This window comes from Dipodomys spectabilis, unplaced genomic scaffold, assembly GCF_019054845.1.
Source record: "Dipodomys spectabilis isolate Male_0828 unplaced genomic scaffold, ASM1905484v1 ptg000297l, whole genome shotgun sequence".
Lineage (NCBI taxonomy): Eukaryota > Metazoa > Chordata > Mammalia > Rodentia > Heteromyidae > Dipodomys > Dipodomys spectabilis.
The window spans coordinates 7605714-7621485 of NW_024870974.1; the positions used below are offsets into that span (position 1 = coordinate 7605714).

A 15772-nucleotide genomic window follows, 5' to 3' on the forward strand; every position below is an offset into this window, starting at 1 on the left:
AACAAGAGAAAAAGATTGAAAGAACTCTGAGTCTCCAATAGTCTCTCTCTTCTATGGGTTTAGTCTTGCAGCTCCTTCTCAATTGCTCAGCAGTGACACAAGATATCCTACTTCTCTTTGATCCCAATAAGCATTGGAAAAACTAGTACATATGTACCAAATTTTCTTTCTCCATTAACTGGTTGTTTGGTACTTGGGCTGATGGCACAGCTTGGGTATTGTTAACAAAACTGCAAATAAAAATGACTATGTGGGTGTAGCTCTTGTATATTTATTTGGACTCCTTTGGATATATGTCTAGGAATGGTATGCTGGGGTCATACGGTAGATCTACTTTTAGTTTATTGAGGGACCTCCATACTTATATTCATAGTGATTACATTAGTGTATATTTCCACCAATATTGTGAGGGTTCCTTTTTCCTCACTAGCATTTATTGTTTTCTTGGAGTAGGATAGACTCTGTAGTTTTGATTAGCATTTTGCTTATGGCTAAAGGCACTGAATGTTATTTCTTCATGTATCTATTAGCCATTTATATTTCTTCTGTGAATTGTAGTATACTCACATGTGAATTGTCCTGGTGAAAACCCTTTGTACAATAAAGATTGGTAGGAGGGATCGGGGGCTGTGGCTCATACCTAGCTCATATCCTATGTGGCTCATATCCTGGCTACTCAGGAGGCTGAGATCTGAGGATTGCAGTTCAAAGCCAGACCAGGCAGGAAAGTCCATGAGATTTTTATCTCCAAAAAACCACCAGAAAACAAGAAGTGGTGCTGTGGCTCAAGTGGTAGAGCACTCACCTTGAGCTGAAGCGCTCAGGGACAGTGCCCAGGCCCAGAGTTCAAACCCCAAGACCAACAACAACAACAACAAAAAGAGGGTAGATGAAGCTGGACACCGGCTACTTAGGAGGGTGAGATCTGAGGATGACAGCTAACCCAGCCAGAAAGTCTGAGACTCTTATCTCCAATAAACTACCCCCTAAAAGCTGGAAGTGGAGTTATGGGTCATGTGGTAGAGTGCTAACCTTGAGCAAAAGAAACTCAAGGGACAGCACCCAGGTCCTGGAGTTCAAGCCCCAGGAACAGCACAACAATAACAAAAAAAGAGTAGATGAGGGTGAATATGATCAAAGTGCTTTTTATGCATGTATGAAAACAGAGATTGTTTTAAGAAATAAGGAGAGAGGCTGAGGGAAAGAGCTAAAGGGAGTGAATTTGATCAGGGTGCATTGTATATATACGTATAGGAATGTCACAGTGAAACTATCCTTATATATCACATATATGCTAATAAGTTTTTTAAAATCTAGCTGAATAGATTAAGCCTCAGCTAATTGATTGTCTGGACAGAAGTGATTTCTAAAGCTGTATCTGGACTGTGTGTATATGTGTATGAGAAAAATATTGGTTTAACTAATTATTAGTCACATTAGTGATTTTTGTTTTCAAAACCTGTATATCTATATAGACTTTATTTGACTTCTCTGAGCTTTTCTGCAGGCCTCTGCCAGCATTGTATATTTGCTTCTATTCTACCTTTCCTTAAAACCCGGTCATGATATGACATTTTACACTCATTCATTTGTTCACTCATAGTCTGGCTGAGTTCAGATTAGGAAAGTTGGACTTCAGCCATCACTCCACATGTGATCCTGGAAAATACACTTCATTTTTCTCATTAAACTTGCTTTCATCATTTGTAAGGAGTTGGAGCAGTGATTCCCATACTTACAATGCATCCCAATTACCATGGTTGTTAAAATATTAACCTTCTGGCCTCTTTTATCTACAAAATCAGAATTTGTAGGGATAAATACAGATAGTCTATATTTTTAATGAACTACCCATTGGATAGTGGATGGCAGAGGCATCTGGGATGTTAATCCCCAATGCTTTCTCCATATCTAACCATCACCCTAACTCTCCTTAGTATAATGGATTCTAATTTCCTTATTAAGTAATAAATGCTGGATTTCTGGCAATTGTGTCATATATAAAGGAGATGTGACCAACTCACCTTTTCTGAATATTATCATAGTAGTAACTTTCTTCTACAAGTGCAAGCTCTTATCTTATTACCTTATTGTCAAATAAGATGCTGAATCCTTAGTACTGTTAGTAAGTACCTCATTGACGGTTCCAGAGCTTAACTGCATCTGAAACAAACTAGCCAAGCCTCTCTTGAGATTCTCAATGGCCTCTGGCTCATTTGGATATGAGTAGAACTCTTTGACCTGTGGAGAGAATAAGGGCAATACAAATGAAGCAAAGATGCACCATTAATCAGATTTGGTTAAATAAATGGCCGAACAGCTCAGATTCTCACCCATACTAATCCTCACTCATGTTAACAGAAATCAATCTGTTATGAAGCTTCAACTTCTTTGTTTCCTAAAGAAGCTATTTACATTTCTATGAAACCAGATCATTTGGGTACAAAATTTAGAGTGGCTGATCATGAAGATTCTGAACATGTTGGGCATTACATAAAGAAGGAAACAAAGGAAAGAACATCAGTGTACATACACTAAAATTTCTGTGATGGAAACTTATCCAAGGAAGAAAACTTAGGAACATTCTGAACAAATCGCTATGACCTTAACCTATAAATCTGACTGAAACAAAAACTAACCAGGGCTTAAAATAAAATCAGCGAATGATGAGGTTGTTGAGGAGAATGATCATTACCACATCCAATATACCTAAGCCTGGCACAGCCTTGGATGACAGGGATTCAAGTGTGGCCATAATGATCACAGACAAAATCCATAGTGATGATTTTCAGGGCATTCATGTTGATCATGGTAAAAGCAATGTAGATGGTTGGAAGATTTGAAGTTAAGACTGTACATTTGTACAACTTGCCTTCTGCTTTGGGGTTTCCTTTAGAAGATAGGGAAGGGGCTGAAATGGGAAAGGTTCATGTGATTGGCAGTAGTAGTAAGTAATTTTTTTACTACTTATACCCTTGACCCTTACATTTATGGGCCTGGTGTCTTTCATCATTCTGCTAAATTGACTCATTCAAAAGAAACAGGGTTAGCCAGGTGCCAGGGCTCACACCTGTAATCCTACCTACTCAGGAGGCTGACATCTGAGGATCATGGGTTCAAAGCCAGCCTACGCAGAAAAGTCCCCCTGAGACTCTTATCCCCAATTAATCAAAAGAAAATCAAGAGTGGTGCTGTGGCTCAAAATGGTAGAGCACTAGATTAAGCCCCATGACCAACAAAAAACAAAAACAAAAAAGGAAAAGAAAAGAAACAGGGTAATTATCTGGAGAGAAACCTGTGTTGTTTTCATCCTGATTTTACTCCAAAAGCCTCACATGGTTTGGAATTCAAGGACAGATATGTCTTCTCTATACATTTCCACAGGGTTTATGATAATTATAGCTCAGTATTTATGTCAAAAATATGCTGAGTATCTTCTATTTCTTTTTAGAAACAAGCATAGTTTTTCAAATAAAATAAAATAGAAAATTCAATAGTTATGTAATGATTCAGTTAATGTCCCACCTGAATAATTCAGCACAAATCGAAAACTCTCATGATAAGAAAGGAATATTGTACTTGAAATATCCACACAAGTGTTTCAAATCTATATGTTTACTTCTTACACATACTATTCCTAGAAATAGATTTACTAGATACTTTATCTGAAAATCAATTTCAGTCATTGTACAGTACAATCCTATAAACGTTAAAAAAGAGTTTGTCCCCATGAAGGTCAGAATAGAGTTGTTTGTCCCAGTTAAAAAGGAACCGGAATAATGACCTCAGTGTCTGAAAATCCATGCTATCATATTCTCAAACAAATCACTGGCAATTTCTCAGCCCCAAGCTGAGTTTCTGACATTCTGTGGTATAAGCTGGGTCTTGTTTCCTTTAGTAGTGATAGCATACTTGGCTTTGTGAATACATTGGGATGTGGTACTTTCAGATGCCATCTTCTTAGAGGCTTATAACCGCATAGCTTGGGCCCAAGGCAGTCAGAAGTGCTGATCTAGTGGCCAAGTGCATGAGACTGTGGCTGGTAACGCTGAAATACTTTAGAAAGCAAAGGGATCCATTAAGTGGGGGAAAATCCTACACTATCATCATTTTTGATATGCTTCCAGGATACAAAGTGTGTCTATTTATAGAATTATTTAGAAAGTTTTATCTACCAATTCAAGACTTAATCTTTGGTCTATGCATAAGGTCAAGTGCTCTTTGATTACTGATGCACTTCTATGGATCAAGTTTTGGTTTTGGTGTCTAGACCCCTAAGAAAATAAATTTATAGAGTTCTTTTTTCTTCTCAGGCTGAAGAACATAAACTAGCAAACATGAAGAAAAAATTGGAAATTCCTTCTATTACTTTTGATTGTTTCCATAGAACTAGCGGAGAAAAAGTTGAGAAAGTTATTTTTTTTCTTTTGTGTGACTACTATCTCTGAAGCCAAAACTTTATTCCTTTAGAGCAAACCAGTGAGATACAAACAGAAGATAGTTATCTATATTAGCCAAATGTCAAAATTATTTACGAATCATCACAATAACTCAGATGCTTACAGGGCAATCCATGTGCTGCCACAGCAATAATTTAAAATTCATTATTTCACAACACTAACTGAATAAGTTTTATTATATTCAAGCCATAAAGCTGATTACTTCAGCACGGAAATGAATTCTGAACATGCTAGAACATAGGCTCTTATCTAAATTCATAGGCGCCAGATATTCCAGTGAGCATTAGCAGGCACAGTGTCTTTACAAACGAATCTTTAACTCAAGAAAACTAAATCTAGAGTGCAACTGAACAGGTTGTTAAGCAAGAAAGGCAGAATCTCTCCTGGTTAAATTCTGGGTGGGAGGGAGGGAGAAGTCCATTGGAATCAGTAGTCATTCATCATATTTTTTTCCTTAGGAAGGAGATAACTCTTTGAATATAGTCACTTACATAGTCTTCACTTACATAGTCTTCAAGAATAAGAAAAGATAAAACACTAAAAATAAACTGGAAAGATCCTGGCACACAGAGATGAGTCATATTATCTTTGTTGTCTATGACAGAGCATAGCTGGGAAATGGCAAACTAGAAAACAAATTAATGAAGAAATAAATGGCCAATTTGAAAAGCTTTCAAGGTGAATTTGAAAGGAATTACAGCTCTTCTGGGAGGTTGGCATGTGTCACCATGGTACCAGATTCAGAAAGAAGATCTGTGCCTAGAAACAGCACAAAATAATAGGCCAACTCAGCAACCCTGTGGTTGATTTAATCAAGATGAATGGCCAAAACCAGAAACAGAAATCTAGAAATTATCTACCTAATTACATTAACATATCAGGCCAAGGAAGAATTTGTGCTTTAACTGGAGACACTTTTTGATTGCCAGTATTAATTAACCTTAGCCAGATAACTGTGTCATTTCCATGCTAGTTTATGATTTGTAAACAAAACTAGAGTCATGCTCAAATATTTATGTAAGGAAAAGGATGGTCATGGAAAAGAGAAAATGTGCCAAGAATATATATTTAAGTATTGGTTCTCTTTTATCATGTAAACATGGAAGTTTCAAATAGGGGAGGGGAGAAAAGGGGTTCTCAGGAAAGACAAAAATACATGCCTATGAGTATCTTTGAAATCACAGACATTTCTAGTAAAACTGAATATCAAACTGGGGTAGAAAAACACACTCCCTGGAAAATTTCTCCTCAGCAGTTTCCCCTGTTTTTGCATAAGTTCTTTTATAATAATCTGCAATGACAGTGAATGATCTCACAGTAATGTGAGCAAATCTTCCACTTGACAGCTTGGTCTCTAGGGACAAGTTACTTCCCTTCCCCTCCCAGTGAGTACTTTATCATATAGCTGAGAGATATGATAATGTACTTTACCCTGTGGCTGCACAAATCATAGCTCTTCTAGAAATGGCCTGTGAGTGTCATCGAAATAATGATGTGGCAGCTCCAGGTCAGCCTTTGAACAGTGAGAGCACCGAGTGCACTCCTGTGTGTAACAAAAGACTTTGCACTCAGGTGCCAGTGAAGGAGTTATAAAATGATTGACTGACATTAAGATTATAAGAGCAATTAATATGTTATGAACTCAAGTGTCTTGCCACACTGGAGGTTCTGAGAAGAAAAGACTAGTATATCCTACCTATCACAAAAATGAGCCAGGTTCAAATTATTCCTCACACAGATGGTAAAGAATGGAATACAGAATATGACACACCAGCCAAAAAGGGGGCCATCGCCCCTGAGTACTTCAATGACAAGGCATAGAGTATGAGAACGTGATCACAGACCCTGTCTCAAATTCCAACTCCACGACTTTCCAGTCATAGACTCTTAGGGCAAGTCTCTTTAACTCCTCTTAACTTGGACTTGCATGTCACAAGAGGATTGATACGACAGCACCTGCTTCCTGGGCTGTCACTGGGCTAAGAGACAATAAATGTAATGTCTTAAAACACAGCCTTCAAACACATTAACTGTAAGTACCTTTTATCAATTAACTAAACAATTTGCCAGACATGTGATTCCTTCCTTCTTCCTTCCTTCCTTCTTTCCTCCCTTACTTGCTTGCCAGCACTGGGGCTTGGCACTGTCGCTTCACTTTTTTTCTACCACTCAAGTCACAGCTCCACTCCTAGCTTTTTGGATGATTGAAGATAAGAATCTCTTGGACTTTCCTGCCTGATCCTTAGAACTCAGCCTCCTGAGTAGCTAGGATTACAGCCAGCACTGGGCTAAGACATTGCTCAAAGTATGACTTACTTGGCTCCACATAACCTTATAGATAATTCCTTTATTTTGTAAGTACCTACAGAGTTCCTACATTGAGTAAGGTGCTGAATACACAGAGATAAAGTACGTACCCGCAAGAAGCTGTACTCAGAATAAGGATAAGAAGAAAGGATTGCAACACACTGTACGAAGTGCTTGGATAGAAATCTCTTTGAGTCGTCATACATTTTGGGAGGCTATTGAGAAAAACTTGATGGAATACCAAGTCAATGAGTACAAGACAATTTGGGGAGGGAGGGAGCAAAAGGGTCGTGGAGACTGGAAGCCACAATCTAGTAATGAATATACAAAGCCAAAAGGAAAGTGATAAGGGGCATAAACGGAGTCCAAAGTGCCAAGAGCTTTCTAAATGGAATGGCTATCCTCAGTGAGCTAGAAGGGTATGAACTTAAGAGGATCTGTAAGCAAACATGAATTATGTAAAGTATTTTGACAAGAAGGAAAAGAAAATATTGCTAAAGACAATGATCCATGTTTGGTTGCATGAGAGAGTGATGATTTAAAACAGGCACTGTTGGCTCACACCTATAATCCTAGTTATTCAGGAGGCTGAGATTTAAGGAACATGGTTCCAAGCCAGCCAGGGTAGGAAAGTCCATGAGACTCTTATCTCCATTCAACCACCAAAAGACTGGAAGTGGAACTGTCAGTCAAATGGTAGAGTGCTAGCCTTGAGCAAAATGAAGCTCAGGGACAATGCCCAGGTGCTGAGTTCAAGCTCCATGACTGAGAGAGAGAGAGAAAGAGAGAGAGAGATTCCTTCTCATAACTCCCTTTTTAATACACATATTGGTTAAAAAATAGATGGGTGAAATTTCTTTTTTTTTGGGGGGGGGGGGGTGGTCCAGTCATGGGGCCTGAACTCTGGGCCTGGGCGCTGTCCCTCAGCTCTTGAGCTACAGCGCCACTTCCAGCTTTTTTCTTTTTGCTTACGTGGTGCTGAGGAATTGAACCCAGGGCCTCATGCATGCAAGGCAAGCGCTCTACCACTGAGCCACCTTCCCAGCCCAGATGTGTGAAATTTCTATGATAAAGCATTTGTTTTTATCTTTATTTTGAATCTAAAATTATTAACTTTAAAGTTGTGTAAAGTTAAAAGTATGGCATTTCCTTTATGTCTTTCTTTAGTGACTGAGGTTAATCTCTCATCTTCACTAATATATTTTTCCTATATCAGTAAAATATCTGTAATTTTCATAAACTCCCACAGGCAATGCCTACTAATTCATTAGTCACAATTGCTTTCTATTCCAAATATAGTAAGACCATTTTAAATAGGTTAAATTCAAACCATACAGAATGCACACATGGAATTTCTAAATACTTAGCATTCATCATTGTAATATATTTAATGCTTTTCCAAGTCACAGTTTTTCAATATTGTCTAAACATTTTTCATAAACAAACTGTACCTTAGACATGTCATGTCTTTTCAATACTTCAGCTTTATGATTTGGGCCAGATATTGATATCTTTGTAACAACTTAATACCACTTATCTAAGCTTTTCAGTCTAATTTGTTTAATTTTCTGACTTTTATACAAGCATGCTCTGATGACTTGCAATGCTAGTAATGTAATAAGGAATGCATTTTTAAAATGTACACCTCTCATAAAAAAAAACAAATACTTATTCTACTATAAAGAGTTCCATAGAAACTGAATAAACTGATCAGAAAATATGCAAATTTGGGGTATTGACTTATTCTGGAAATATTTAATTTGCAACTTCTGTTTAGTTCTTTATTTCTTGAAACAATTGCACTCACCATAAAAATATTGACAACACAATTACCTCAAAATGCTCCCTATTTAAGGTAAGAAAAAAAAAGGGAAGTTGGGGGGGGCCAAAGATGTGGAACCACCTAGCCCCCTTACCTTTCCATGGATTAGATGAAGGAGCATCGGTCTTTTCAGAGCTTCCAAGTTTTCCTTTCCTATGATTTTGGGTTGGCTTTTTCCTTTGAAGATGCTCTTCTCTCCTCTCTGTGGATTCACATTCTGCACATTTACATCCGTTATCTAGAGTCAAATAAAGACACTACTAGAACAACTTTCTCTGTCTGTCTTCACCAGTTTCTTAGAAAGTAAAAAGGTAAAGGAATCAACCATTTTCCAGTCTATGTATATACATATATTTTACATATATATGCATGCATGTATGTATGTATGTATGCATATATATATATATATATCTTTGTCACTCATTTGAAATGAATAAAGTACTGAAATAATAAATCGTTTGAATTAGGAAAAAATATCAATACCTCAAGAACACCATACTTTAGGTTATAGTAACTGACATGCAACTTGTGGGTGGGGATGGGAGGGAAAAACTGGGGAAGAGAGAAGGAAGGGGTGACGCACACACACTCATTACTGTGAAATGGTAACCCCTCTGTACACCTTTATAATACAATAAAAAGATACACAAAAAACTGACATGCATCTGGTTCTTCCATGCCACCATCAATCACTTCTCTTGCTGTCTGCCTCATCACTTCACTTTCTGTAGTATTTATCCGACAGGGCTCCTCCACTTTGCCTCATCTGAATAGATAAAATTAAAGATAAACAGCCTAACTGCTGGACACAGATCTATATAATATTTTGTGCCGAATGGTGTGTCATTCTACTGAAAAATAACTCAAGGATGTGGATTAGGATGCTTTGCTCCAATCTGGAAAATCTAACAACCATTTCATCCAATATATTATATATACTATATAGTACATATAGTATATATGATATACATATATGATATACATATACATGAATATATACATATATTATATATGTATATATAACATATTATAAAGTATTATACATAGATATATATTATATTATATATTGGATATAATGGTTGTTAGATATATACAGATATATCCAACAAACAATATAACCAAAGAAACAGATCACTTGGTAAATGCACTGCAATGAGCTTTATTATAAGTCTCCTTAAACTATTGTTCCCAGTATTTGATTCTGTGTCCCTATTTCACGCTAACATGGAAGAGAAGGACTGTAAATAGAACACATTGCCTCTAAGTTCTTGAAAAACAAATACAGAATCACCACATGTTAAAACTGGAAACAGACATCTGGGTCATTTAATTTGGCCTCTGTTTTCATTGCATGGATCTATATCATCATAACTGTACAAACATTGCCATTCGTGGGAGTCCTTGATTTATTCAAAGTTGGGTTTACCCTCTCATTGGTAGTCTACCCATTAAATTAGGCACTCAGGCACCTTGTAACTTATCTCCCTTTCCAGTTATTTTCAGTTGCTTTTCACAAGACATGGACTGCAGATCCTTCATTCTTAGGACATTTTGAACGAATTCCAGTTTAAGTTCCCATTAATACGACATGTGGAATTATATTAATACGATATGATATGATTTATAGAATTATCATATTAATAGGGACATTAATAGGGGCATCAGACTACAGCTACTTATCATCATAAATCTTGCAGTTGCCTGCTTCAACAATGTGACAAAACTAAATCGTTTTTGACCAATGAAAAACTGTGGAGTACTTATTTTAGTGAAAGATAACCAACAACTTATAGAACCAAGAGCACAGAACATGTATTGTCGAATGGCTTATTTCTCAAAGACTTCAGAGTCATCTAATCTCCTTGTGTTGTGGGGCGGGGCTTGTGTGTGTCTGGTAGAAAATGCCCACCGTAATTTGGATCAGTTGATCGTCATCACCGTCAGGATTCCTCCACAGTAAGACAACATCCACACTGGATGAAATCCGGTAGCCCACGCTGTCTTGAAGTTTTCCTTTGCCTCCATCAACCAACACTTCGGTGGTGTATGTCAGCTTGTAAAGCCGGTCGTTATTTAATGAGAGACCAGTTGTGTGACCTGCAGGAAAGGGTGGCAAAAGTTCGGTTTTAATCATAAGACACCTGCCAGGCCAGGACATATGCTGTCTGCCCACTAGACCAGCCTTAGCTGGTGGGGACTTAGCAAGTGTCCACTGAAAGAGAAGGGTTTGTACCCTTCACCTGTGGCTGAAAAACGTACATTAACCAAGCAGGTAACCATTAAACAAATAAGATTTCATTTCAGAAAACTTCAGTTTTGTATTTCTAATTAATAATAATCTCTAATTAATAAAATTCAGCAATATGGCATTTTTAAAGTAATTCCATTGTATTGCTTTTAATTGTGTGAATATGAGTTAAGTACAGGTCTTCATAAGAATTGCCTTATGAGCAACCATGTAATTAACAATAAACCACTTATACAATTAACAAGAATCATTTATAATGAGCATATTTTAATTGCAGCAGTTGAATGCAAAAATAGTAGAAGAGCAGTTCCTTTGTTTGATTTTTTATATTTAAGAAACATCCCTCCAATGTTATTATACTAATTTAATTAGTAAATGTTTAGTACGAAAGAACATTTCAGCCGGGCACTGGTGGTTCACATCTGCAATCTTAGCTACTCAGGAGGCTGAGATCTGAGGATCATGATTCAAAGCTAGCCCAGGCAAGAAAGTCCATAAGTCTCTTATCTCCAGTTAACTACCAGAAAACCAGAAGTGGGGTAGTGGTCAAGTGGTAGAGTTTTACTTTGAGCAAAAGAAGCTCAGTGAATAAAATTATGTGTTAAATACATAAAATATTAACATAGGTTACACTTGGCCAGGGTTAGTTTAACAGTAAATATTATTCAACTCAATATTGTGCACTAAGAAAATTCACACAATTTCCAATTCAACTTAGCATATTTTCCCTCAACATAAACAGGTAGGATCAAGACTTTCATAGTGAGAACTTGGTATTTTTGATTACATAAAGTCTTTTTATAGATGTTCTATGAATGGCTCTCAGGAGATACTCAAGAAAAATTCATTGTGTATGTTTTTCCTCAGATATAATGCCACTAACTGCCTCGTTCACTGCAATAGGCAATCATAACATTATTCCATCAAGAAGTGTGTTCTTGGAGAGACACAGGAAAGGGAGAGCCTATACCAGAAGTCGAGCAACTGAAACAGGAAACAGAACTACCTTTACAAAACAACCTCCTGCCTCAGCGCTAGTAGCTCACACCTGTAATCCTAGTTACTCAGGAGGCTAAGATCTGAGCATTGAGGTTCAAAACCAGCCTGGGTAGGAAAGTCACATGAGACTCTTATCTGCAATTAACCACCAGAAAACTGAAAGTAGAGCTGTGGCTCAAAGTAGTAGAGCGCTAGCCTTGAGCAAGAAAGCTCAGAGACAGCACCCAGGCCCTGAGTTCAAATCCCATGACTGGCAAAACAAACAAACAAACAAACAAAAAATCTCCCCCCAAAAAACTTTAGTAAACCTTTGAAAAATTGTTACTATCTCCTCAGTAACAAACTGTTCCACTGGCTGTGTCAACCTTAACATCTGCTTTCCAAAGGAAACAAGTGTCAAAATATATTACATTAGTTCATGTGTGCTGTTATTCACAAAAATCTATTATGGGTGTGATATTTTGTTTCCCTGGTCTTCCCTGGTCTTCACCGGTCTTTCCATGGTCTTTCTATGTAGCTAAGGCTAGCCTAACGTGACTCAAGGCCAGCCTGAAAAATGATCCTCCTACCTCAGCCTCCTGAGTGCTGAGATTACAAGCATGCACCACCACATTCAGCCCTGAGGTAGACACACCTATTTAAAGTTGATAAAGAAAGGGAGAGACATAGAGAGTGTACAATTTACCCAAGGGCATTCAGGTAATTAGTGTTGGAGCTATACTTTGAACCCAGATCCTGTAGTCCTAGGGACCATATACTTCCTTATGCTATATACCTTAAAATGTTAAATTCTTTAATATTCCCAGGGAGTGATCTAGGAATTGATTTATTTGTTCGACAAGGATATACTGAACTACTATTGTGTGGTCGGCACTCTTCAGACACTGATGCTCTGTCCAAATGGAGTTTATATTTAACTGAGGGTAGATGAGTAATAGAAATAAAAACATACACGCAAATCATGTAACATGGTAGAACTGCTAAGGGAAAACAAACAAACACTGGGCACTGGTGGCTCACACCTATAAGCCTGGCTACCCAGGAGGCTGAGATCTAAGGATTATGGCTCAAAGCCAACCCAGACAGGAAAGTCCATGAGATTCCTACCTCCAATTAACCACCAAAAAGCCAGAAATGGAGCTGTGGCTCAAGTGGTAGAGTGTTAACCTTGTGCAAAAAAAGCTCAGGGGCAGTGGCTAGGCCCTCAGTTCAATCTCAGGGCCCAGCCAACCCCGCCCCCCCCCCAAAAAAAAAAGGAAAGAAAGGAAAATGAAAACAAGAAAGGAAACAGGGACACAGAGGGAAAGACCCCTGAGAAAATGTGAAGGCTTTACGCAAGCCAGGTAGAATTGGTACTCTCCTACACCCACGGTCCCTACTCCCCTTACTCCTCATAGATGATGTAGTAAGTAGAAAGGCCCTGTGAAGGGCTCATGCACGTATAAGTAGGGAGGCCAAAGGGATTGAAACAGTAAGTAAAAGACATGTCAGAAAGAGTAAATCTAATGTATGCCTCTGAGGGTCTAGGTGTTTGGGGTGACACTTAGAGACTTTGGAGTTTGACTCAAAGACAGATAGATGCTGCTAGAGAGCTCAGGGTGTGACCTAGTTTTAGGTGTGTAGCTGTTCCATGCTCTAACAAGCTTCAAATGGAAAGGAAAGGAATTTACTTAGGAATGGAGAAGAGGCAATTGAAGGAAGAGCCAGGATCAGGTTCTTAGTGCAAGTGACTGTCCAGACATGAAGTTAGGTAGAGCTGGGCGGGGTGTAAGGCGCAGGAGGTGGAATCCAGAGAGCCCTAGGTAGAGATGAAGGCCCTGGCTCTCTCCAGCCTCCTCCATACCCAGGCATCCTTTGTTCTGATGGGGCATTCTGCCAGGAAAAGTATTTTGTTCAGGAAGGCCTTTTTTACGGCCTCTATTCAATTCCACATAGGTCCCCAAAGAGATCCATGTTGTCTTATTTAATCCTCACAGCAATTCTGAAAGATAAGCATGATAGGAGAGCTGACATAAGCCAACTCCAGGTTCAACTCAACAGAATTGGTACAATACAGAATTTGATATTTAAGTCGATTGAAAATCCAAGTTTGTGGACTACATGAAGTCTTGGGCTTGAACTCTGGGCCTGGTCGCTGTCCCTGAGCTCATCAGCTCAAGGCGAGCACTCTAGTCCTTGAGCCCCACTGCCATTTTTCTGGTGGTTAATTGGAGATTAACCCCCTGCCTGGGGCAGGCTTTGAACCTGGATTCTCAGATCTCAGCCTCCTGAGTAGCTAAGATTACAGGTGTGAGCCACCAGTGCCCAGCTGGGATGCACAATTTGATTGTTGTTTGTTTTTGCCTTTTCAGAACACAGTCTCACTTTGTAGCTCTATTTTCCTGAATGCTGGGATTACAGTTGTTTACTATGATACCCAGCTAAAGATGTATTCTGATTAAAATAGCTATGATGATTTTGTAGGCAGGTATCCTATTTTTTAATGTCCAAAGTTATCAATATTACCAAGCTGTTACTTTTCCTTTGATCTTACTTTTACTTTATTGGCAAAGAGAACGTGAAAAAGAAATATCATAGATGAGTTCTTGACGATAACTTAGAGGGAATGAAGATCAGGAAAGAAAGGGTTTTGTTCTCCTAAAGCTTTCCTATCTTGCTCAATAGACCTAAAATAGCTGCTCTTTTAACTAATGTTATAAGAGTCTAAAATGGTTCAAATAAATAGACTATCCTACATTTACTACTATGCTACTTACTACCCTTTTTCCTGTTCAATAAGCATGTTTCTATTTGTTATCCAGAGATCTGGCAAACACAGTGCCTGGGCAACAGGAGTCACATTTATATTCCTCACTTTATTTCTATTTTAGGCTATTGCTCTTCAAAGTGTACATAATGGTATTTATGTTTTGGGATAGATATTTACACATATTAAGAAATAAGAAAGAAAAATTAACTTTAGCGGGAAAAAAAGAGTCATCTGGGTACCAGTGGCTCACACCTGTAATCCTAGCTACTCAGAAGGCTGAGATCTGAGGATCACAGGTCAAAGCCAGCCCAGGAAGGGAAGTCCATAAGACTCTTATCTCCAATTAACCACCAGAAGGCCAGAAATTGAGTTGTGGCTCAAGTGAGAGCACTAGATGTGAGCATAAAAGCTCAGGGACAGCACCTAGGCCCTGATTTCAAACCCCAGGACCAGCATAAACACACACACACACACACACACACACACACACACACACACACACACTACTTCATTTTCTTCCTTCAAGTATATCTAGAATGTTTAAGTAACTGAAATTATTTAAGTTTTAAATACTGTACTCATTTACAAAATATCAGATGAGCATAGTGAACCTGCTAAATGTCAGGGAGACAAGCCAGAGGGAAGTCAAAGTAAAGCCTGAAAATGTACAGTAATGATAAGGGAGTGTAAGAATCCAAGAGAGAGCTACATAGTTAGCAGGTACAGCGAAAGAGAGAGAGGAGGAAGGAAGGAAGGATGGAAGGAAGGAAGGAAGGAAGGAAGGAAGGAAGGAAGGAAGGAAGGAAGGAAGGAAGGAAGGAAGGAAGGAAGGAAGGAAGGAAAGAAGGAAGGAAGGAAGGAAGGAAAGAGATAGGAGGGGAGGGGAAGGAAGGACAGGAGAGGGGTGGAGAGGAGAGGGAAGGGAAGGAAGAGGAGGGAAGGAATCAAAAGGAAGAGAAGAGAACAGAAGAGAATGATAATTAAGAAGATTAGAAGTGAAGAGACCATTAGAGTTGACAAATTAGAGAGCAAAAGCACTATATAAAGAAAACTCTTCAGCGCTAAAAGTAGCCCCACTATTATATCAAAGCTAAGAAAAAGTTGGGAAATTTGTGACTTCAGAAAGCTTACACTCAGAAAATCAGAGACCCTATTCTGTCTTAATCTTACTCCCATCCAATTTTCCC

The 15772-nt window shown here is 38.4% G+C and overlaps 1 protein-coding gene across 1 annotated transcript in view; it reads right to left on the reverse strand.

Annotated features, from left to right (window-relative positions):
• LOC122127161 (microsomal triglyceride transfer protein) overlaps window positions 1-15772 on the reverse strand; it is a 44535-nt gene that overhangs the window by 26725 nt on the left and 2038 nt on the right. Inside the window, exons 2-4 of the mRNA XM_042701764.1 lie at window positions 10499-10686; window positions 8684-8827; window positions 2134-2241 (exon numbers count right to left, since the gene is read on the reverse strand). Of these exons, the coding sequence (XP_042557698.1) occupies window positions 2134-2241; window positions 8684-8827; window positions 10499-10686 (440 nt within the window). The remainder of the gene's footprint in view (window positions 1-2133; window positions 2242-8683; window positions 8828-10498; window positions 10687-15772) is intronic.